The sequence below is a fragment of the Mesoplodon mirus genome (assembly GCF_964341445.2).
Source record: "Mesoplodon mirus genome assembly, chromosome: 2".
Taxonomy (NCBI): Eukaryota; Metazoa; Chordata; class Mammalia; order Artiodactyla; family Ziphiidae; genus Mesoplodon; species Mesoplodon mirus.
Genome location: NC_138977.1, coordinates 182,963,274 through 182,988,363, shown reverse-complemented (window position 1 = coordinate 182,988,363; position 25,090 = coordinate 182,963,274). Strand labels below are relative to the sequence as shown.

The 25,090-nt window shown below is 44.9% G+C and overlaps 1 protein-coding gene across 1 annotated transcript in view; it reads right to left on the bottom strand.

Moving 5' to 3' along the window:
• WDFY4 (WDFY family member 4) overlaps positions 1–25,090 on the bottom strand; it is a 294,420-nt gene that overhangs the window by 141,736 nt on the left and 127,594 nt on the right. The window contains exons 27-34 of the mRNA XM_082637674.1: positions 24,940–25,031; positions 23,027–23,126; positions 20,863–21,068; positions 19,893–20,062; positions 17,627–17,752; positions 4,998–5,162; positions 2,082–2,285; positions 1,241–1,355 (exon numbers count right to left, since the gene is read on the bottom strand). Of these exons, the coding sequence (XP_082493800.1) occupies positions 1,241–1,355; positions 2,082–2,285; positions 4,998–5,162; positions 17,627–17,752; positions 19,893–20,062; positions 20,863–21,068; positions 23,027–23,126; positions 24,940–25,031 (1,178 nt within the window). The remainder of the gene's footprint in view (positions 1–1,240; positions 1,356–2,081; positions 2,286–4,997; positions 5,163–17,626; positions 17,753–19,892; positions 20,063–20,862; positions 21,069–23,026; positions 23,127–24,939; positions 25,032–25,090) is intronic.

The window sequence follows — 25,090 nt, the reverse complement described above, 5'->3', positions numbered from 1 at the left end:
GGCTGAGAAATCATCGGTCTAAACTGCTTTCTCTCCACAACAATCTCCAAGCCCCTCTTGGTAACCAACCACATCTTACTCACCTCTGTACAGTCCACTGTAACCCTGTGTGTACTCTGTTGCTCCAAAAATGGGGTCTTATATACAATAGGTGCCCAATGAACACACATTTATTCAAAGTAAATCAATCTTGAACAATCAGTGATATAAACCAAATGGGGAGGAGGCAAGTACAGAGCAGTATTTCTTCCAGTGGCCATTTGGAAGAAGAGTGGGTGAGAATTTAAGGCATAGGGTAATGGGAAGGCTGTCATGGTGACCCAAGGCCCTGCTGTTATTTGGGCAGAGGATGAAGCTGTAAGGTCGGGTCATCTATCTGTGCTCACCAACACAGCAGGCGTTGTGCTCAGACATGGATGCAACGATCTCAGTTAATCTTTAAAGCAACACTCTAAGTTAGCCACGACTATCCTCCTCACTCACAGGGTCAGGCACCTGCCCGGAGTAACACCACTGTCCAGTGACAGAGCCATGCTCAGAACTGGGCTACCAAGCTCACGCTTTTCATCACTCCACTACCCTACCACACTTCAGATACCTCAGAAACCAGATACCCCAGAAAAGTCAGGGCTTCTGCACTGTGGGGCAAGAGGAGCCCAGAAGATGAGCTGTATCACTAAGGATTCCATGACTCAAGAACCACAGAAAGAACTCTTGTTTAATCTTGTCGGGAAGGTACAGCTGCCTCGGAACCAAATGTTCTGAATGAAGTTTCAGTTTGAACTTCTTAGGGGCAATGGCAGCGTCTTCACCCAGGTTCATTCATTTAAGAAACATTTGCTGTGCCCAGGCATAGGTGAGCAGAAGAATGTTAAATTCAGGTTGACATCTTGACTCCCCTCACAGGAAGAAGAAAATTCTACTGAAGCTAGAGGCGAACTGATTTTGACTCAGAAAACAGGACTTTCCATCTCTGACTGACCCAACAATGGCAGGGGTGACATGGAAAGTAGTAAGTATGCCATCCCTGGGGTCTCTGAGCAAGGTCACTGAGCTCTTGTGAACAACAAGAACAGGTGGACAGCATCTTCCTGTGGTTCCTAAAGCACCCTACAGTCCTGCAGCCTAGACTTCCTCTAGAGTCCTGGGGTCAGTGGCTGGCAGGATTGTGACTGTGCTGCTCAGCTGTCAGCAGCTTTGTGTCATGAACAAGAGGAGCAAGTCATCCACCCCCACTCACCTCTAAGCATTGGTGCCTGACCTCCACTCATCACGTGAAATATTTCCATGGTGGAAAGCAAGACCTCAGATTGAAAGTCTCGCTTCTGTTGGCCGGTGGCATTGTCTGGAGAAGCCTGGAAGTAAACCCTGGACTAAGACAGCAGCCACATGGCCACGATGTCCACTCAGTGCCCACCAGGTCCCTCTGCCTGGCCCATATGCTAATACTGCCACTTCTGGGAGTTTGGGCTGCCAATAGCTCACAACTGCCCCTTCTCTGGGGCACTGTCCTCTGCTGACCAAACTGCCTCAACCAGGAAGCAATGCCTACTCCCTAGGGCAAGGAGTCAAGGGGTGGGGGGCCCACAGCCAATGACCACCTGTCAGGTGCCTTAAGGTGGGGCCAACTCTGGGATGCAGATAGCACACTACTGCTCTGATCTAGGCTACTGCTGAGACCACATCCTGGCTAGGTTCTCCCCTGTTCTCCTCTGCATCCCTTCTCTGCTTTCCTGAGAGCACCGCCCCCCAAAAAGTACTTCCACAAAATCACTGTCTCAGGCTCTGCTTCTAGAAACCTGGCTAAGACCTGCCCTCATTCATCTATTGACTTGCTGCTTGGTGAGCTCCCTGCTCTGCCGGGGCCTGTGGTTTCTAGGGGATGCTCTCCCACCAATCACTGCAGCGCCAGGAGAGGTTCCTGACCACCAGCCAACTGGCATGGACAGGCCTGGATGAGCTCTCTCAAGAGATCAGCCCTCAGGTCTCCCTGGGCACACCCAGCCCTCATGGTGCTCATGCCCTCCCAGTGCCCATGCCCTCCCACAGCACAGAGCCCAGTGACACCCTTTCCAACCCACCTCCAGGAGCACCTCCAGCGGCTGCCACTGCTTGGGGTTGGAAGCCCCAAGCAAGAGCTCCCTCAAGAGTAGCTGCATGAACTCCCTCAGCTGCTTCCGGGTGGGATGTGACTCAGCAGGAGCCTGCAGACCCTCCTCAGTGCTGTTGCCTTCAGGCTCAGCCTCAGGACTGCTGGTGTCCTGGGTAGACTCAGTCACGGCCCCCTCAAAGACAAGAGAACCTCAGCATGAGCGGCCTACCCTGCCTCAAAGCGCTCTCACATCCACCTCTGAGGTGTGCATGGTGGGATTCTCATCAAACCCATTAACGTGTAAGGAAACTGAGGCTTCGAGGAGGTAGGCAGCTCACCCAGAGTCCCAGGGCTCAAAGATGGCCTGCTGTGGCCTCCGAACTCCAGATGGGTGGGAGTGTGGACAGAAGCTGGGCACAGAGCAAGAGAGACCTGCAGTGCTCAGCGAGGAAGCCCAGGATGTATCCCGTGCAAAGCACTTCCCTCCTCGGTGCCACAGCTCCCCATCAGTCAAATAGTAGTGATGGAAAGGAACACACGAAGATGTGTGAGGATGCAGTGAGAAATAGTGCATGTAGCAATTCCTGACCCTGGTGTGCGGCCAAGATAGCTGGATCCCACCTTCCTGTGGGGCCCTCACCTTTACTGCCTGCCAGGCTCTGCTGATGTTGACAGATAGGACCTTTAGGTGGGAAGAGAAGTAGGACTTCAGCCAGTCCTGGCGTCCAAGTCCCTGAAGTGCCTTGGCCTTCACTTTCTCAGTTTTACATTTATAAAAATATTGGGAGATAAATGAGATGGGGGTCATTAGCCCAGATACATCCTGGAAGACATGGAGATGCTGGGAGGCCAAATGACACGCCCAAGGACACCCGGCCAGGGATGCCTGACTCCTAGCCCATGAACTTTTCATTCACGTTTGTCTGTTGGTTTCTCCCTTGGCTCATTCATAAAATTAGTGCAGCAATTCTTAATTAAGCCATAAAATGAATTTAACAGCACCTAGGGAGGTGATGACTGCATTAATTAGCGCCATGCGGCCTTGACTGGAAAGATGCCATATAAAATCATAGCAAATAGAAACCCTTTTGGCCACCAGCCTTTTGCATGCAGGAAGTCTGTCATGTGTTCTGTGCAACAAAGGCCTTTTGGAGCCGACTTGGAGCTGAAACAAGGCAAGGAGCTATGGGGATAAGAGCTCTGGAACTGGGGCCTGTCTCATCCACAGCAGGCTGGGAGGTGACTTTGGGCCAGGCCCTCCCTCAGGCAGGAACTATTGAGCGTGGGGAGGCAGAGGCCTGGGTCAGAGTGTGCTCTGTGGCTGCTGGTGGGCAGCCGGCTGGAACCCTGACTCAGCAGATGGCGAGCCTGGCCTGTGGGCGAGGGGCTGAGGTGGGGATCTGGGCTGAGAAGGTCAGGCCGTTGACTCCAGGGCCCAGCCCGCTCCAGGTGGGGGGAATGGTGAGGGGCAGTCTGTAGGGTTGCCTGCCTGGCTTCTGGGTGGGGGTCCCATCCCCCACCCCCTTCAGTGCTGCTCACAGTGCCTTCCTTCGCTCTTCATTTCATCTTTTTTCTACCTACTTTTCTAGTATGTTGCTTTAGTTGATATTAACCCATCAAACTATTTTATCTTTTTGCAAATCTTCTAGTCTTTACATTTTGTCTTTTTATTAAAACTAAATACTCAGATTTTATTAGGTCATTTAATGTTATTTTAAACTGACCGATGGAAAGGACATGGGCTTTGGGGTGAGAGACTGAGGTGTAAATCTTGGTTCTGTCACTTATTAATCACATAAGCTGTGGCATGTTTCATCTCCTCAACTCTTTTGTGAGATGGGTCTCATCGTCCCACTAAACCGGGAGGAAACCAGTCTGTGCCGCTTCACCTCCCTGAATCTCCCCTTCCCCTTTAACACCTCCTGCATCAGGGTATGTTAGGGAATGTGAAGCACCAGGCTCAGGGCTGTTGCAGGTGCTCAGGAGATGGAGGCTGGCACCATGGATACACTTCTAGAAAAGAAGAGCTAAAAGAGCAGGTTCATTCACTTGGTCATTTAGCAAATAATTACAGAGCAAATATTATCTGACCTCACTGTGCTTGGCATGGCTTCCAGACCCTCTACTTACCAACATACCTAGCGTGTTCCTTTGGCTACAGTTACTGATTTGTAGACAGGCGTCACTAATTCACTCTCCCTGGCTGGGTCTCACCTCCTATTCTATCACGACGGGTGATGAGCAGATTTCTGCTCTTCCTCCTCCTGCACCTGTCTTCACGCCTGTCCTCGCCCGCTCCTCTCAGGTCCCAGATGCTCTTAGCCCACTGAGTCCCCTGATTGGCTGGGACTGGCTCTTGCTCTCAAACTCACTCACATCTCTTCCTGTAGCGCCCTCTCTACCCCCACACCCACACTTTGTCCTCAAGACCCGGTTGGTCCCTCTGCGCTCCCAGCTGGGCCCTGGCAAACCCTCTGATTGAAAGATGCTGTGGCCTGTAAACAGGACAAGTGTGCTGCAAAGAAGATGGGACACTGTGACAGTTCCACCCCTCCCCTGGCTGGGGCACCGGCCGCAGGTTTCCTGGGGTGGAATCTGTTGTTTCATATGATCAACAATGTGTGGGTATTCCATATAAAATTGGACTTGATCTACCATCAAATTTCTCATTACTGAGATTCCTGACAACTCAAAAACTTATTGACTCTCAGAGCCAAAAATGACCTGAAGCATCATCTCATAAAGAGAAGGAAAATTACCCAAGTTGTTTACTTAAGGTTTCAGCTAAGTTGCCTTAAATGTATTTTAATTTGGGGAGGGGTGGGGAGGAATTTTGTCCTTTGCCTTTGAAGGGTGATGACGCTCACCCCTGCTCTCACCGTGGTAGGGCAGAGGCATGTCCTACCTGATGGGTTCCCAGGGGGAAGGTGACTGCAGCCAAGGTCTGGAGGAACTCTGGGGCCCGCCAGGCCGGATCCTGGGGGTAGGTGCTGTGCACGAGGCCAAGGAACTGCAGCATGCTGGCTGGGAATGTCTGTTCCCAGGCGCTGTCTCCAGAACCTGTTGAGGGCTGATCAGGGACACACTTCATGAGAGGAGGTGCATGGGAGCATAACTTGGGGCTGCATAGGAACCAGAAGATTTGAAATCTAGGGAGATGACCTCCTTTCTGAGACTCTCAACAAGACCCCTTACTGCAGGACACCTAAAACTGTGGATTAGAACAGGATACTGGTCATCAATTGAGGAAGGGTTTAATACGTGTAGGCTTGCTCTAAGGGCTTCACACAAATTCCTCTTCTCACCTCACAACAACCCTCTGAGGCACGTTTTATATTTACCCCTATTTTACAGATGGGAAGACAAAGACACAGAGAGGTTAAGTAGCATGTTAACGTTCAACCAGCAGATAAGGGGCAGAGCCAGGAGTTGAACCCAGGCAACCTGGCTATAACGTCTGACTGCCTTCCCCATACTGCCTCTATGTGGTGTGACATGGTCTCTGTGCTCAAGGAACTTGCCAATTAGGGTTGACGCCAGCCTTCCCCAGCTCAGTGCTAATGCTCCCAGTTACAGACCCTGGACAAACCCTGTCCAAGGCTGCCAGGGCTTGAGGAGCCCCTTCCGCACCAGTCAGGGCTCTGGAATAGATCATGTTGCACTGAAGTGATACCCAGTACCCTGAGGGGACCCAGGCACCTGTTTGCCTCAAACCATAACCTGGTCTCGGCCACATGGCTGAGCCTCCATTGTGGCTGCACACTAGCGCCTTGCTGGAGCCCAGCTCCCTTAACCAGCTGTGCCCAGTCACTCTTTCTGGACACTAACTCTAGCCTCAGTGTGTCCAGCTGCTGCCTGAGGTCCTTCTCTGTCCTGGATGGACAGCCTGGGACTTGAAAATTAAGCAACCTTAATATCAGGGTCATTCCCTACGTAGCCACGCCAATAACTAGACTGAATGACCCTCAGCCTACTCCTGTGGATGTTATAGGTGACGATGGGTCTTCCTCTTGCCAGTTCCTCATCCCCAGCCCCTCCCACCGCGGCTTCCTCATTTCCCAACCAGCCTGCCTCGAGTCCTGGCCCTGTGTGCATGAGTTCGCATGTCCTGTTTACCAAATAGGTACCAAATGTCTGGAACTAAGCCTCATTCTAGAAAACTCAAACCTAATTGAAGAAAGGCAATACGTATGGGACAACTAGAGAGAGGTGTAAAATCTCATTTCCGAGATCCTGTGAGGGTTTGGTATGAGCTGAGCAGGCAGGCAGAGGAAACCTGCTTCTGAAGTCACCTGCACCTGGCTTCTCCACCAGGTTCATACAGCACGATATTAGATTTAGAGGGAGGACCAGAAGTCAGAGTTCAGAGAGCTTTTTCTGGAGCTAGTTGGCCTGGTTTGAATGCTGCCTCTGCTGCTTACTAACAGTGTGGTTTTGCACCACTTTCTTAATCCCCCTACACCTCCAGTCCCAACTCTGAAAAACAAGGATCATAATATGACCTATTTCATAAGGCTGTCATGAGGATTAAGTGAGACATTTTAGTGCTTCAGGCTTATTTTCACAGTGATTAGCACAGGGTAAATACAGAGGAAGCTGGGAGATAAGGTCAGATATAGAGGACTTGGACTTTTGGAAGAATCTGGATTTGAGGTACTAAGAAACAGACATCCCCTGAAGGTCCTTAGGCAAGGTAGTGCCCTGGAATGAAATGCTAATGCTGGACACACGTGCCTCCACCGTGCCCTCGCTCTGGAACCCTGCCTGAGTGAGTTAACCTCCACAGCTTCAATGTCTACATTTGCACAAGGGAGAGAATGCTGTCTGCTCCCAAGGATAGGTGCACATAGCAGAATCGCTAACATCTACAAGACGACAATGTTAAATATTGACAAGGACCAGGAGCAACTAGAACCTTCCCAGAATAAGAGCTGGTGAGTGTAAATTGGCACTTCACTTTGGAGAACTATTTGGCAATATCTACTAAAACAAATCATGTGTAGGTTATAACCCACAACTTCACCCTGCGTATATTTCCTACAGAAAGAAGTATGTATGTCCACCAGAAGACATGTACATAGCAGCTTTATTCATAATATTTCCAAATGTAAACAACCCAGAATGAATATATAGTGATCCATTATCACAATAAAATACTACTGAACAATAAAAAAGAATGAACCAAGATGGTGGGGGAGTAAGACATGCATGGAGATCAACTTCCTCACCACAAATACATCAAAAATACATATATATGTGGAACAACTCCTACAAAACACCTATTGAATGCTGGCAGAAGACCTCAGACTTCCCAAAAGGCAAGAAACTCCCCACGTACCTGGGTAGGACAAAAGAAAAAAGAAAAAAACAGAGGCAAAAGAATAGGCACAGGAGGGGACCTGCACCTCTGGGAGGGAGCTGTGAAGGAGGAAAAGCTTCCACACACTAGGAAGCCCCTTCACTGGTGGAAACAGGGAGTGGGCGGAGGGGGGAAGCTTCGGAGTCACAGAGAGCGCAGCAACAGGGGTGCAGAGGGCAAAGCAGAGATATTCCCGCATGGAGGATTGGTGCTGACCAGCACTCACCAGCCTGAGAGGCTTGTCTGCTCACCCGCTGGGGCGGGTGGGAGCTGGGACCTGAGGCTTCGGCTTCGGAGGTCAGATCCCAGGGAGAGGACTGGGGTTGGCTGTGTGAACACAGCCTGAAGGGGGCTAGTGTGCCACGGCTAGCCGGGAGGGAGTCTGGGAAAAAGTCTGGAACTGCCTAAGAATCAAGAGACCATTGTTTTGGGGTGCGCAAGGAGAGGGGATTCAGAGCTCCACCTAAACGAGCTCCAGAGACAGGAGCGAGCTGCGGCTAACAGCGCGGACCTCAGAGACGGGCATGAGACGCTAAGGCTGCTGCTGCCGCCACCAAGAAGCCTGTGTGTGAGCACAGGTCACTGTCCACACCTCTCCTCCCGGGAGCCTGTGCAGCCCGCCACTGCCAGGGTCCCGTGATCCAGGGACAACTTCCCCGGGAGAACACACAATGCGCCTCGGGCTGTTGCAACGTCACTCCGGCCTGTGCCGCCACAGGCTCACCCCACATTCCGTAACCCTCCCTCACCCCAGCCTAAGTGAGCCAGAGCCCCCTAATCAGCTGCTCCTTTAACCCCCTCCTGTCTGGGCAAAGAACAGACGCCCTCAGGTGACCTATACACAGAGGTGGGCCAAATCCAAAGCTGAACCCCAGGAGCTGTGCGAACAAAGAAAAGAAAGGGGAATCTCTCCCAGCAGCCTCAGGAGCAGCAGATTAAATCTCCACAATCAACTGATGTACCCTGCATCTGTGGAATACCTGAATAGACAATGAATCACCCCAAAATGAGGAGATGGACTTTGGGAGCAACTGTAGACTTGGGGTTTGCTGTATGTGACAGACTAGTTACTGATTTTTATGTTTATCTTAGTACAGTTTTTATTGCTTGTTATCCTTGGTGGATTTGTTTATTGGTTTGGTTGCTCTGCTTTTTTAAAAATTACTTTTAAATTTTCTTATTTTAATAATTTTTTATTTTAATAACTTTATTTTATTTATTTATTTATTTTTCTTTCTTTTTTTTTCCTCCATTCTCTTCTGAGCCATGTGGCTGACAAGGTCTTGGTGCTCCAGTTGGGTGTCAGGCCTGAGCCTCTAAGGTGGGAGAGCTGAGTTCAGGACACAGAACCACAGGAGACCTCCCGGCCCCACGTAATATCAACTGGCGAGTGCTCTCCCAGAGATCTCCGTCTCAATGCTAAGACCCAGCTGCACTCAACAACCAGCAAGCTCCACTGCTGGACACCACATGCCAAACAACTAGTAAGACAGGAACACAACCTCACCCATTAGCAGAAAGCCTGTCTAAAATCATAATAAGATCACAGACACCCCAAAACACACCACTGGACATGGTCCTGCCCACCAGAAGGACAAGATCCAACCTCAACCACCAAAACACAGGCACCAGTCCCCACCACCAGGAAGCCTACACAACCCAATGAACCAACGTAACCCACTGGGGGCAGACACCAAAAACAATGGGAACTACAAACCTGCAGCCTGTGAAAAGGAGATACCAAACACAGTAAGTTAAGCAAAATGAGAAGACAGAGAAATATGCAGCAGATGAAGGAGCAAAGTAAAAACCAATGACCAAACAAATGAAGAGGAAATAGGCAGTGTACCTGAAAAAGAATTCAGAGTAATGACAGTAAAGATGATCCAAAATCTTGGAAATAGAATGGAGAAAATACAAGAAACGTTTAATAAGGACCTAGAAGAACTAAAGAGCAAACAGTGATGAACAATACAATAAATAAAATTAAAAATTCTCTAGAAGGAATCAATAACAGAGTAACTGAGGCAGAAGAACGGATAAATGACCTGGAAGATAAAATAGTGGAAATAACTACCACAGAGCAGAATAAAGAAAAAAGAGTGAAAAGAATTGAGGACAGTCTCAGAGACCTCTGGGACATTAAATGCACCAACATTCGAATTATAGGGGTCCCAGAAGAAGAAGAGAAAAAGAAAGGGACTGAGAAAATATTTGAAGAGATTATAGTTGAAAACTTCCCTAATATGGGAAAGCAAATAGTCCATGAAATCCAGGAATCGCAGAGAGTCCCATACTGGATAAATCCAGGAAGAATCACGCCAAGACACATATTAATCTAACTATCAAAAATTAAAAATAAAGGAAAAAATCTTAAAAGCAGCAAGGGAAAAGCCACAAATAACATACAAGGGAATCCCCATAAGGTTAACAGCTGATCTTTCAGCAGAAACTCGCAAGCCAGAAGGGAGTGGCAGGACATATTTACAGTGATGAAAGGGAAAAACCTACAACCAAGATTACTCTACTCAGCAAGGATCTCATTCAGATTCGATGGAGAAATTAAAAACTTTACAGACAAGAAAAAGCTAAGAGAATTCAGCACCACCAAACCAGCTTTACAACAAGGAACTTCTCTAGGCAGGAAAAACAAGTGAAGGAAAAGACCTACAATAACAAACACAAAACAATTAAGAAAATGGTAACAGGAACATACATATCGATAACTACCTTAAATGTAAATGGATTAAATGCTCCAACCAAGAGACACAGACTGGCTGAATGGATACAAAAACAAGACCCGTATATATGCTATCTGCAAGAGACCCACTTCAGACCTAGGGACACACACAGACTGAAAGTGAGAGGATGGAAAAAGATATTGCATACAAATGGAAATCAAAAGAAAGCTGGAGTAGCAATTCTCCTATCAGACAAAATAGACTTTACAATAAAGACTATTACAAGAGACATAGAAGGACACTACATAATGATCAAGGAATCGATCCAAGAAGAAGATATAACAATTGAAAATATTTATGCACCCAACATAGGAGCACCTCAATACATAAGGCAAGGGCCAATAGCCATAAAAGGGGAAATCCACAGTAACACAATCACAGTAGGGGACTTTTTAACACCCCACTTTCACCAATGGACAAATCATCCAAAATGAAAATAATAAGGAAACACAAGCTTTAAATACGCATTAAACAAGATGGACTTAATTGATATTTATAGGACATTCCATCCAAAAACAACAGAATACACTTTCTTCTCAAGTGCTCATGCAGCATTCTCCAGGATAGATCATATCTTTGGTCACATATCAAGCCTTGGTAAATTTTAAAAAATTGAAATCGTATCAAGTATCTTTTCCGACCACAATGCTATGAGACTAGATATCAATTACAGAAACAAAGCTGTAAAAAATACAAACACATGGAGGCTAAACAATACACTACTAAATAACTGAGAGATCACTGAAGAAATCAAAGAGGAAATCAAAAAATACCTAGAAACAAATGACAATGAAAACACGATGACCCAAAACTTATGGGATGCAGCAAAAGCAGTTCTAAAAGGGAAGTTTATAGCAATACAATCCTACCTCAAGAAACAATAAAAATCTCAGATAAACAACGTAAATGTACACCTAAAGCAATTAGAGAAAGAAGAAAAAAAAACACCCCAAAGTTAGCAGAAAGAAAGAAATTATAAAAATCAGATCAGAAATAAATGAAAAAGAAATGAAGGACACAACAGCAAAGATCAATAAAACTAAAAGTTGGTTCTTTGAGAAGATAAAAAAATTGATAAACCATTAGCCAGACTCATCAAAAAAAAAAAAAAGGGAAAAGACTCAAATCAACAGAATTAGAAATGAAAAAAGAGAAGTAACAACTGACACTGCAGAAATACAAAAGTTCATGAGAGATTACTACAAGCAACGAACTATATGCCAATAAAATGGACAACCTGGAAGAAATGGACAAATTCTTAGAAAAGCACAACTTTCAGAGACTGAACCAAGGAGACAGACCAATATAAACAGACCAATCACAAGCACTGAAATTGAAACTGTGACTAAAAATCTTCCAACAAACAAAAGCCCAGGACCAGATGGCTTCACAGGCCAATTCTATCAAACATTTAGAGAAGAGCTAACATCTATCCTTCTCAAACTTCCAAAATAGAGCAGAGGGAAGAACACTTCCCAAACTCATTCTACGAGGCCACCATCACCTTGATACCAAAACCAGACAAAGATGTCACCAAAAAAGAAAGCTACAGGCCAATATCACTGAGGAGCATAGATGCAAAAATCCGCAACAAAACACTAGCAAACAGAATCCAACAGCACGTGAAAAGGATCATAAACCACAATCAAGTGGGGTTTATCCCAGGAAGGCAAGGATTCTTCAATATGCGCAAATCAATGTGATACACCATATTAACAAACTGAAGGATTACAATCATATGATCGGGCTTCCCTGGTGGTGCAGTGGTTGAGAGTCCGCCTGCCGATGCAGGGGACACAGGTTTGTGCCCCGGTCCGGGAAGATCTCACATGCCGCGGAGCGGCTGGGCCCGTGAGCCATGGCCGCTGAGCCTGCCTGTCCGGAGCCTGTGCTCCGCAACGGGAGAGGCCACAACAATGAGAGGCCCGCGTACCACACACACACACACACAAAAACCATATGATCATCTCAATAGATGCAGAAAAAGCTTTCGACAAAATTCAACACCCATTTATGATAAAAACCCTCCAGAAAGGAGGAATAGAGGGAGCTTACCTCAACATAATAAAGGCCATATATGACAAACCCACAGCCAACAATTGTTCTCAATGGTGAAAAACTAAAACCATTTCCACTAAGATCAGGAAAAAGACAAGGTTGCCCACTCTCACCATTATTATTCAACATAGTTTTGGAAGTTTTAGCCATGGTAATGAGAGAAGAAAAAGAAACAAAAGAAATCCAAAACGGCAAAGAAGAAGTAAAACTGTCTCTGTTTGCAGATGACAGGATACTATACATAGAGAATCCTAAAGATGCTACCAGAAAACTACTAGAGCTAATCAATGAATTTGGTAAAGTAGCAGGATACAAAATTAATGCACAGAAATCTCTTGCATTCCTATACATAAATGATGAAAAATCTGAAAGAGAAATTAAGGAAACACTCCCATTTACCATTGCAACAAAAAGAATAAAATAGCTAGGAATAAACCTACCTAAGGAGACAAAAGACCTGTATGCAGAAAACTATAAGACACTGATGAAAGAAATTAAAGATGATACAAACAGATAGAGAGATATACCATGTTCTTGGAATGGAAGAATCAACATTGTGAAAATGACTATACTACCCAAAGCAATCTACAGATTCAATGCAATCCCTATCAAACTACCACTGGCATTTTTCACAGAACTAGGATAAAAATTTCACAGTTTGTATGCAAACAAAAGAGACCCCAAATAGCCAAAGCAATCTTGAGAAAGAAAAACAGAGCTGGAGGAATCAGGCGCTCTGACTTCAGACTATACCACAAAGCTACAGTAGTCAAGGCAGTATGGCAGTGGCACAAAAACAGAAATATAGACCACTGGAATAGGATAGAAAGCCCAGAGATAAACCCACGCACATATGGTCACCTTATCTTTGATAAAGGAGGCAAGAATATACAGTGGAGAAAAGACAGCCTCTTCAGTAAGTGGTGCTGGGAAAACTTGATAGTTATATGTAAAAGAATGAAACTAGAACACTCCCTAACACCATACACAAAAATCAATTCAAAATGCATTAAAGACCTAAATGTAAGGCCAGACACTATAAAACCCTTAGAGGAAAACACAGGCAGAACACTCCATGACATAAATCCAGTGAGATCCTTTTTGACTCACCTCCTAGAGAAATGGAAATAAAAACAAAAATAAAACAAATGGGACTTACTGAAACTTAAAAGCTTGTGCACAGCAAAGGAAACCATAAAGAAGACGAAAAGACAACCCTCAGAATGGGAGAGAGTATTTGCAAATGAAACTGACAAAGGATTCATCTCCAAAATATACAAGCAGCTCATGCAGCTCAATATCAAAAAAACAAAGAACCCAATCCAGAAATGGGCAGGAGACCTGAATAGACATTTTTCCAACAAAGATATACAGACTGCCAAAAAACACATGAAAGGATGCTCAACGTCACTAATCATTAGAGAAATGCAAATCAAAACTACAATGAGGTATCATCTCACACCGGTCAGAATGGCCATCAACAAAAAATCTACAGTCAATGCTGGAGAGGGTGTGGAGAAAAGGGAACCCTCTTGCACTGTTGGTGGGAATGTAAATTGATACAGTATGGAGGTTCCTTAAAAAACTAAAAATAGAACTACCATATGACCCAGCAATCCCGCTACTGGGCATATACCCTGAGAAAACCATAATTCAAGAAGAGACATGTACCACAATGTTCATTGCAGCACTATTTACAATAGCCAGGACATGGAAGCAAGCTAGGTGTCCATCGACAGATGAATGGATAAAGAAGAGGCACATACATACAATGGAATATTACTCAGCCATAAAAATAAATGAAATTGAGTTATTTGTAGTGAGGTGGATGGACACAGAGTCTGTTATACAGAATGAAGTCAGAAAGAGAAAAACAAAACAATATGCTAACACATATATATGGAATCTAAAAAAAAAAATGGTTCTGAAGAACCTAGGGGCAGGACAGAAATAAAGACCCAAGTGTAGAGAATGGACTTGAGGACACAGGGAAGGGGAAAGGGAAGCTGGGACGATGTGAGAGAGCGGCATGGACATATATACACTACCAAACGTAAAATAGATAGCTAGTGGAAAGCAGCCACATGGCACAGGGAGATCAGCTCGGTGTTTTGTGACCACCTAGAGGGGTGGGATAGGGAGGGTGGGAGGGAGACGCAAGAGGGAGGGGATATCAGGATATGTGTATACATATAGATGATTCACTTTGTTATACAGCAGAAACTAATACAACATTGCAAAGCAATTATACTCCAATAAAGATGTTTCAAACAAAAAAAAGAATGAACTACCAGCATACATAATGATGAGTGAAAGAAGCCAGAAGCCAAAGAGCACATACTATAGGATTCCACTGAGATTAAGTCCAAGAACAGGCAAACAAATCGATGGGTACACTGTGCAAGGGAATAATAGCAAACGAAGTAAAGTTCCAAGCAAAATAAAATAAACTGTGTGAGAGAGATATGTTAGCATTATTCACTACAATTGTATTTCTGACCTTTTTCTCTTATCCTTCCGGTTTTTGCCTTTTAGATTTTGATGCTTGTCTACCATATTTGGTAAATGATGCTTTCATGGCAGATATCTTCATTGAACCAAAATAATCTTCCAGTGACTTTGCTTTTGTTATATGTTTGTTAGATTTCAGAAGACTGGGTCTTGTTTTTTGACCCAGTTTAAGGGTCATGTCTGTTATATGACAGTTAACCATTTTATGTTTGCTATTATAAAGTAAATGTTTGGCCTTATTTTCTTACTTCCCTCAGCATACTATGTATTTTCTTTATTTTAAATGCTTTCATGTTATTCTTTTGGTTTGCTCTTTCTAAATAACATTGATTTAAAAGGGTAACAAACTCTCTATGGTGCAAACAGAAAATATGCATTTTTTTCAGGCATCCCTACATTAGTTGCACATTAGGTCTACAAGGGAGCCATGAATAAGTTTCCCAAAGATGGAAAGTGTAAAGATCACATGTCCTGACTAGGACAAAACTAAACTGGAAATGAATAACAACAATAAAAGAAAACAAAAAATTCAACTACATGGACACTGAAAAGGATGAATCAAAAAGGTCTTTAAATCTGCAATCACAGAAACTCTAGAAAACAACAAAAAATTAAGATGTCACATATCAAAATTTTAGAACTAGCCAGAAAAAAATTAGGGGAATGATAAATATATCCAAAGTTGGTTCCTTACAAATCCACAAGTCCTCAGCTCCTTAAGTAATGGGAGAAGTGAAGAGAGAGCATGGATTTACAAATTAAGAAGAGGGAAATAATCACAGAGAAAATTAAATGAATTAAAGGAGACCATTCGTGCAAACTGAATAAATGGGAAGATTTTTAAAACTACCAATTACCTAAACTAGGTGAAGGAGACATTTAAAAGCCTAAGCAAGGCAATAATGGGAAAAATTCAGGCCCAAGAAGTTTCATAGGAACAATTTAAATAATATAAGTCATGAATTTAACATCATCTTGAACAAAAAGAAAGAAGTCTTTTTTTAGTAAAGCTAGCATAATGCTGATATCAAAACCTGACAACATATAACACAAAGAAAACCACAATATAATATCATTTATAAATATGAATTCAAAATCATAAATTAAATATTTACAAGCAGAATAAGGAAGTATGCTAAATGGATAAGAACAGAGTGACATCTTTGCGAGAATGCAAGGAAATCTATTGATATAATTCATCAGAGGTAAATGTTTAAAAGAAAAACCCATCTGATCATCTAATTATATGCTAAAAGAGTATTTAATAAAAATTAAGTACATTCCTGTTTTTAAAAAGAGCAAGAAGTTTGATCTATACTTTCCAAGCATTATCAACACACACACAGAAAAGTTGGCAAAAGGTGAAACATGCAATTCACAGTAAAATAAGTAGATATGGTTAATAAGCATATGAAAATGCTATCAATCTCAGTGATAATAAATGCAAAAGAACTCAACTTCATCAGTTTGGCCGTGTCATTGAGGCTGTGAGGACCGGGCCAAGCCCATCTACAGAGGACGGTGGGATGTGTGTTAGGAGGAATGTACATGTATAATGTCTACTGCAACCTCCCTGAGAAAAAGAATGCATGAAGTACACCTTGACCCACTATCCCACATCCTGGAATTTACACTAAGGAGGTCATCAAACTAGAGGGAAAAGATGTCTGCTCGAGAAAGTTCATTACAGTCTTTTGATAACAACAAACATTCCGAGAAGCAACAAAAATTTCCATCTTCAAATATAGATGATTACCAACAAAATGTTGAGAAAAAAAGGCAAAGGAAATTTATATGGTCTGATCCTCTAAGGATATGGTATACTCTTAGAGAGGTGTCTGGAAGGATATTCCACTAAAGTTCACAGTGGTTACACCTCTGGATGGGAGTGATTTCAGGTTATTTTTACTTTCTACTCTTTTTCTTATTTAAATTTTAAAGGTAATCATGCATCTTTTTTTTTTTTTTTTCTTTTTGCGGTATGCGGGCCTCTCACTGTTGTGGCCTCCCCCGTTGCGGAGCACAGGCTCCGGATGCGCAGGCCCAGCGGCCATGGCTCACGGGCCCAGCCGCTCCGCGGCATATGGGATCCTCCCAGACCGGGGCACGAACCCGTATCCCCTGCATCGGCAGGCGGACTCTCAACCACTGCGCCACCAGGGAGGCCCATGCATCATTTTACAGAAGCAATTAGGTTTCCCCACACATCTCAAACCTCCAGTTGCCTTTAGAGTCTATAGAATGAAGCCAGAATTTTTCAGCCTCTCGTGGGTGTTCTTGTTACCTGGCTCTCAATTACTCTTGCTCACAGGGCACGTGGCCTTTGCCTCCAGGTCTAAAATAACCTCTCCATCCACCTTCAAGGTGGACCTTGAAGGCCTGAATCAAAGGCTCTCCATGTCATGTCTGTAGCAAGCGGGCATCTGTCTTCTCTAAGACAGGTCTCTCTACCTCATGGGTCCCTCACTCGAGAGGCCCACCTGTCCTGGTAGAGGTCAGCTCCTTGAGGGCAGAGACCCCTTTTCCCCCTCCACAGGGTCCCTGAAGCTCCCAATTTAAAGCAGTTGCTCAGAAATGTTCCCTTCGACTGGAGTCGTTAAATCTCCCAGTGAAGAAAGTCAAATGTTTAAACAAATGGAAAACAGATGTCTTCTGGCAAGAGCCCATAAACTCCACTGGGGACAATTAGGTTGGGCTTCCCATTGAGCACCTAAGTTATCACCTTGCCTCTTCTATCAAGATTTCTGAATAATACCTGCAAATTATCAGCACTACTGGGAAGCTGCTGGGAAAAATCAAGGTTGACTTTTCTGAGCTTGTCTTCCTGTCAGAACCCCGTCTCGGCATGTGGGGAATGGGTCTCACCTGGCTCATGGTGGCTTTCAGCATCTCCAGGAGCAGCAGGGCACCTTCAGTGCACAGCCCAGCCCGGAGGACTTCTTCCCTGTGGTGCTTATGCAAGAGCCACTGAAGCATGGCATCCAGGCTGTCCTGAAAGAGGAGGCAAGGGATGTAAAGAGACCTGTGGTTATGCAGCAAGGGGACCGACCGGCTTTCCAGCCAGCACATGGCATTTCCCAGGGCCCCCAGTGGGAAAGGCAAAACAGCACAGTAGCAGCCCAGGTGGCTGGCCCATTCAGGGAGCTTCAGCCCACTAATGGGGTATAAGGGAAATGCACACCTCCAAGATGGTGCTGAAGACCCACCAGCAACTGGTATCGAATTTAGTTCTTTTGGTCTGACATCACAAATAGTCAATCTCCCAATCAATTTTAATGAATTTTTATAAATGAGATTATAGAAAATGTGACAAATTCAAAGGCTTTAGGGCAACTGCAGAGTGCAACAGAGAGAACATGGGGCTGACAAGCAGGATGATCTGACTTTGCCTCTTAAAAAACTGGGCTTACACAAGCTTTTCAGCCTCTTGGCAGTTCAGTTTCCTTCTCTGTGTAATGAAGATTACATTAACTGCCCCATGGGATTGTTATAAATATCAAGGAAAATAAAATATGTAAAACATCTATCACGGGTCCTGACATTCAGCAAATGTTTGTTTCCTGCAATACAGTCTTGGAAAAATTAAAATATAGCGTTTTGATTAACTTAGCACAGCATATTAAGAACTTTATTTTGAAGTGTGATCTCTAATACTATTAGCATATATCAAGATTGAGATAGGTCAAATATAAGGATGTACGAGAGGTGAATTTTTAGCCCTCTATTTGCAAAGAGGTGCCCCTCCACCCCTGTCAATTCAGTGTGGTTTAACTCAACTCTATTAAGACAAAAAAACAATTTCTGAGTCTGTCTGTCAGGTGCCCAGGAAGGTGAGTAAGAGGCGGGGTCTATTTTTGAGGTGCTCAGTATCTAAGGAGAGAAGCAGATGTAAATGTGCTGGTGACATATAAGGCAAAGGTGAATGCATGATGAGGCCCAAAGAGGAATGGTTACTGTTGTCTAGGGAGTCTAAGCAGGAGGTGGCATCTGAGCTGAGAATTGAGGGAAGACACCTTTCCAGGCAGGTGATGGTGGGAGAAAGGGCTCATTAAAGGCCCAGAGCAGGCAAGGACAAAGAAGCTGGTCTTACTGGGGAGGTGACTCAGGAGGATCACAGCACAAAGGGCCAGCGAGAAAGGAAGCTGGGCTGGGGAGACAAGTGAGACATCCAATCAGGAAGGGTCTTGATGCTGGCTGGGGGACTCTGAACGTGATCCCACAGGAACAGGAGCCAGTGAAGTCTTGGATTTGGTGCAAGTCGGTGAGTTAGTGAACGAGAGGCTGGTGAGAAGGTATATACAGTGAGTGTAGGCTCCTCTTTGGAGAAAATTGGCCAAGGAAAAATAGGAGAGTGATAAACAGGACAGGAGCTGGTCAAGAGTGTGAGTCAAGGGGGCAGCTTCTGGTTTTAGGTGGGACATAATTTATCATACTTATGGTCTATGAGGAAAGAGTCAGTAGAAAGAGATGCCGAAAATATAGAAGAAGGGATGATAAGGGGTGAGGTCACTCAAGAAAGGAGTGGAAGGAATCCAGACCAGCCCTGAAAAGCTGCTCTTCCAGCAACAGTGGAGAGAAGGTGATAAAGAGGGTCATGGAATATACAAGTGGTGGAGGGTGGGGTCCTGAGGCAATGCCCCCTTCATGGGGGCCTCTACTCCTACCATGACATAAGTCATCTGAGCAAAGGGCGTCTGTGGGCCAGAAGGCTCGGGGAATGTAAGGGTCACGCTAGAATGCAGGGGAATAGCAGGGGCATTACTAAGGTAAAGGGACATGTTTCTTTGGAGGACATAAACTGAGGCTCTATGTCTGTTACAGGAGCAATTCACCTCCCCGTGTGGCCCCCGCCATCGTGTGATTTCTCTAGCTGTGCCCAGAAGGAGAAAGACTTAAAAGAGGAACTGATAAAAACAGAGACCTGCTGGGAGGGACATGAGAGGCAGAGGCTGAAGAAGTGAAGGGTATTTGAAAAGCTAGCCAGGGGTGGGACTGCTAGGGAAGGAAGTAGGTCAGGACGAAAGCTGGAAAAACATGGAGGAAGGGGAGGGGAGTCTTAGGGACCTGCCTTGGTCATACAGAATCAGAAAGCCAAGTGTGTCACTCCATCCCAGGAACCCCAAGAACCTACTTTGGGCCCGTCCATCAGCTCTGTAAGTGGTGTTTGTAGGAAGAAGGTGGACACGATGAGGTAGACTTCCGGAATATGAACATGGTGGGCCAGAAAGTCACTCAAGACTTGGAACCCAGGAAGCACGCAGGGGCTCTGGTCAGGCGTGGGAGGGTGGCTCTTCAGGTTATCTATTATGAGGGGGAGGGGCACAAAATCCAATTGAGAAAACTTGCTGTTGCTTCTGGTCAAGGTGAGAATTGGGCGCAGAAAGGAATCCCCTACCACCCACCCATCCCACAGAGATGCCAGATGGAAATATATGTCACACATACTGGAGCACAAGAAAGTGCTCAACAAGAATTTTTCCTATTCCTGACATGCTCATTCATTTGTTCAAAACCAGATGCTTATTTGGTGCCTACCACCCTAGAGGCAATAAGACCTTTTTGTATTAGGCAATAAGAACATAGTGTTCTGACAAAATATACAGAACCCCAGGCCTTTATCAACTACTTACGATGTGGTGGGAGGGACAGACTTTACAGAATTAAATACCTAAATAAATATGTATAAATGATGATAAGCACTATGAAAAAAAAAAGAGAGAGTATAAAAGGTGCCCTAATCCATACGGGACTCTCCTCCTCTCCTAGAGGAAATAACATTTGAATCAAGAGCTGAAGGATGAATCCACATCAAACAGGAGAGCCATGCCGGTACTAAGGGTTGGGGAAGCATCCCAGGAAGAGGGAAAGAGCTAAGGAGGCTTTGAGGAATGGGAAGAAATCCCCAGCATCTGAAGAGCAGTGAGCCCATGGTGGGATCCTAAAAAGGAAGTCAGAGGGGGCTGGGGCTGATGGGAGGGAAGGGGTCAGGGTCAAGGTGATCCTACAGTACGGAGCTGTGAAAGCCCCAAGCAAGTCCTGGCAGGTCCTCACTCACAGACCACAGGGGGCACCCTGCCTCCTGGAGATGACCACACACTCACCCATCAGGATGTCCACGCCCTCAGAGCTGCGTTCCACCCAGGACCCCGCAGACAGGCCATCTTTAAATCGCCCGCGGAGGGAGGGGTTTGACAAAAAGTGCAGCAGCAGCTTCAATCCCAGCACCACTGTGCTGGGGTGCACATGGCCCTGCACGAATAGCAGGAACCAATCGGGCCCCAGGTTCAGAAACATCTCTTCCTTTGTCCTGCAGGGGGAAGGGGGTCAATAAATGCTATAAATTACCTCTCAGCCCATAAGCAAATGACATGTCCAGAAAATTCAAATAACGTTCAGCTTCACTAGTCACCTAAAAAAGGCAAGTTAAGTTTAATATCTGGACATCACTTAGCAAAGTACATGCTACATTTTAAAAGATCGGTAAAATAAAATGCTGGCAAGGTTGCTGTGAAATAGATGAATTTGCCTATTAATGGCTGAAGTGTAAGTTGGCCAAAGCTTTTGAAAGCAGTTGGAAACTATGTACCAATAGATGTAAAAATATGCAGGCCCTTTGATAGCCCTATTCACTAATATTCATGCTTACACAGTGTCTGAATGGCCACCATCTAATTACATCAATGCAGTCACATAAAACACATAATGGTTACTGAACTCCCTTCTTAAACACAGTTTAGTTCAAAACTAATCTAAATGGAATAGTCCAATATTTATGCACCTTTATTGGCTTACAGAAAAAAATACATGTTTAACTGTCACTTTCAAAAATGAATTTTAAAACGATGAGTCTAGAGAATACAGACCTGCTAGAGGGAAAAGGAGGGCAGGGAGATGGGAAGCCAATCCTCAGGGGCAATGGTTCAGCAAAGGACTCAGCCTCGTGAGAGCCAGGGAAGGATCCATCCTGGCCGGGCAGTGTTCTCAGCACGAGCTGCCAGATGAGGCATGGTGAGGGCGTGGCCACTAGAACTAGGAGTCAAGAGACCATCTTCTCTTCTAGTCATGTCTCCGTTTGCTAATGGGATGACTTTGGCAGAGCTCTTGACGAGCTCTGGTCATCTTCCTTCATTATGATGATGATGAGGAGGAGGATGTTGGTGGAAGTGATGATGATGGTAATGAGAATGGTGGTGGTGATGGTGACAGTGGTTAGCTGATGGAGTATTTATAGTATCCCAGGCACCATGCTCAGAGCTATCCACATAATAATTTCCATCTATGGCAGCTACTATCTTAATCCTCGTAAAGATGAGTAGAAGAGAGGCATAGAGGGGAGGCTTAGGTAACCTCCCCGAGGTCCCTGGGGGACAGAGCTGGGATTTGAACCCAGGAGGTCTGGCTGTCAGAGTCCAGGTGCTTAAGCACTACACTACATTCCTTTTCAAAAAAGTGAAAAGGAAGGGACTAGCTCATCTCCAAGGCATCTTCCAGTTCTACCATGCTTTGATTCTAGACACGTAAAGACTTTTTAAGCACTATTTGAAAGGCCGTTTTACTGAGGGGTAACTCCCCACCCTGATTCTTCCCTGCCCCAAGCACACGTACACACTAAAATGTCAACTCAGTGAGAGTAACAAGGATCCGGACTGTCTTACTCAGCACTGCATTCTCAGAGGGAGGAACGGTGTCTGGCACACAGGAGATACTCAACAAATAGTTCTTGAATTAATGACTCCAGAGCTGAGATAAAGCAGGCAGTCGGAGAGAGTTCATGGAATTTTATGATTACACGTTGTTTTTGAAAGTTAATTGAAGGCAGATACTTCTTTTTCCAACTTGGAAAAATAGCTAAATAACAGTAAATAGCAGAAGAATTTGGCAAGCCTTTTCCTTGATAGATGTTATTTAGGCTAACCATTTCTCCATTCTATTGTCTGCCAAGTATAGGACATCAAAATCGGTAATTATCACAACCGCCAAAACAATAACAATGACACTATAGCAATGGTGACAAAAAAGCGTTTATTGTAATTACACCAAATCTGTTTTGAGTTACTCATGCCCATTTAACATTTGCATCAGAATATCTTAGGGCAAGGTTTGCTTTATTGGGTGGAGAAAATATAATTTTCTTTCTGACTAGTGCAGAGAACACATTGCAGAAAACCAACTCAGGGATGCTAAACTTTTCATTAAGAAAAGGTTTTAATATGCACCCTGTATGAAGCAGCTTCATGCCAAATCACTCTTTCTGGAGCTACTTACTCAGAGGACAGATGAAGTCGGGAAGAAGATATTACACTGAGCAGCATCTCCAGCAACTGGTTTCTGAGCCAGATTGTCTTTCCAGATGTTTGACTTCCAGCTACAAAAAAGAAAATTCAGATTTGAGAAAAAACGGATGTAAAGAGACAATATTTGCTGCAGTAAGCAATCGTATTCACCAAATGCTTAGTTCTCCCAGGAGTTGAGACATGGATGGGACTTGAAATTTTGGCTTTCAGTTCTAGATTTCCATGCAATGCTTAAAAAGAATTTCAGGAAATGTTCCTAAAGTTCCCTTTAACTAGAGATGTTTTTGATGCTCCCCATTCCCCACCCTCCACCCAAAAAAAAATCCTAAAAATGATAAGGTCAAATTCTCCTTCCAGCAGAGGAATTTTTTATATTATCATAGGCTGCAACATTTCCTGAGCACCTACTACATGCTGGGCATTATGCAAGGCACTGGGGGCAAAGAAGTGAAGATTATGATCCTTGATCTGAGTTCCTGCTCTCAATTTGTTTCTAGGCTAGACCTTTGGCATGTCTATGTTGCACTAAAAATAGAGCTTGAATTGTAGCAAGAGGTATATGGATCCAACGGAAGAAGAAACTTTACTTCTGAAGTGTTATTATAACCCTGAAGGCCATGCAAATATTGTCTTAATAGAAGATGTTTAGTGAGATAAAAGTTTTAGCGTGGAGTCCCTATGAGAAGAAGGGTTGACGAAACAGTGCACTGTTGTCTTCTCATTATCCATTCATTCTTCCCCTTGGTTAACCAGTTATTTTACCACCAATTTGGGGCACACCCACCATGCTGCAGAAATAGAACTGATGAGGCAGCTTGGAGAACCAGAGTCAGAGTCCCCTCTATTTGGATTCTGGCCCCATCTCTCATTAAGATCCTAATCTCTCTGAGCCTCCGTTTCCTCATCTGTAAAATAGGAATAGTAATTCCTACTTTTCAGGCTTGGTCTAAGGATAAGAGATAATTTATCTGGACTGAGTAACACTATCTAAGAGAATCTTTTGCAGTAAAAGTGTTCTCTATCTGTCCTGTCCAGTGCAGTAACCACTAGCCTCACGTGGTTATCAAGCACTTGGGACAAGGCTAGTGTGACTGAGGAACTGAATTTTTAATTGCATTTCATTTCGATTAATTAGAATTTAAATTTAAATGGCCATGTGCAGCTAGAGGCTCCCATCTTGGACACAGCAGATCCAGAGGACCCAGGGCAAAGCAGTCAGTAGTTGTCCCCCTCATATCTGCCCTAGCAGAGGGAATTTGGAACACGATGTAGCTGCAGTTCTGAGTCTGGTTAGGGAGAAAGAGACTCAGAGAAACAAATCACAGACCTTCGCATGAGATTAAATGCAATGGCTCTAGAAGCACAGAAGAGATGACTTAACCTGGCTTGTGGGACTGGGAACGGCTGGTCTAGCGGGGTGAGATGGGGTGGGAGCAGGGCAAGGGAGGCACTCCTGCAGAGCAAACAGCACCTGCAGAGCATGGATGGACGGGCGGACCGTCACACATTAGGACGTGTATGTGCTTCAGAGTGTTGAAGCTGGGGCTCATCAGGGGAGCAAGGCAAGGGTTGGGGCATTGAAGGCTCCCACCTGCTGATCTACAGGGAACTGAGTGTTATCCTGGAGGCCTTGGAAGCCATTCCAGGTTGTGAAGGAAGCACATACAATTTGCGTTTATTCGTGACCACAATCATAGAGATGTGACCTCATAAGCCACCGTGTGGGAACAACAGCTCGGCTGTGGGTGCCTTCCCCCTCCTCCCCCTCAGTCTCTCATGCACAATGGCCCCACAGCATGTTCCTCTCAGGGCCGTCATGGGGGTCGTTCTGCTGCCTTCAGGACACGGTGGTTGTCCTGCTGCGTCTGGGAAAGGTCTTCTCACCGGGCACGGAGGGGTGCGGGGCTCCGTCCACGCAGATCTGCCTCTCGTTCACTGATGAAGGCTTGAGGGTGTACACAATAAACAGCCCGATTCTTAAAACAGAAAGAGAAGGACACGCTCAAATGTGGGCTCAGCCCCTGTCTCCTAAACA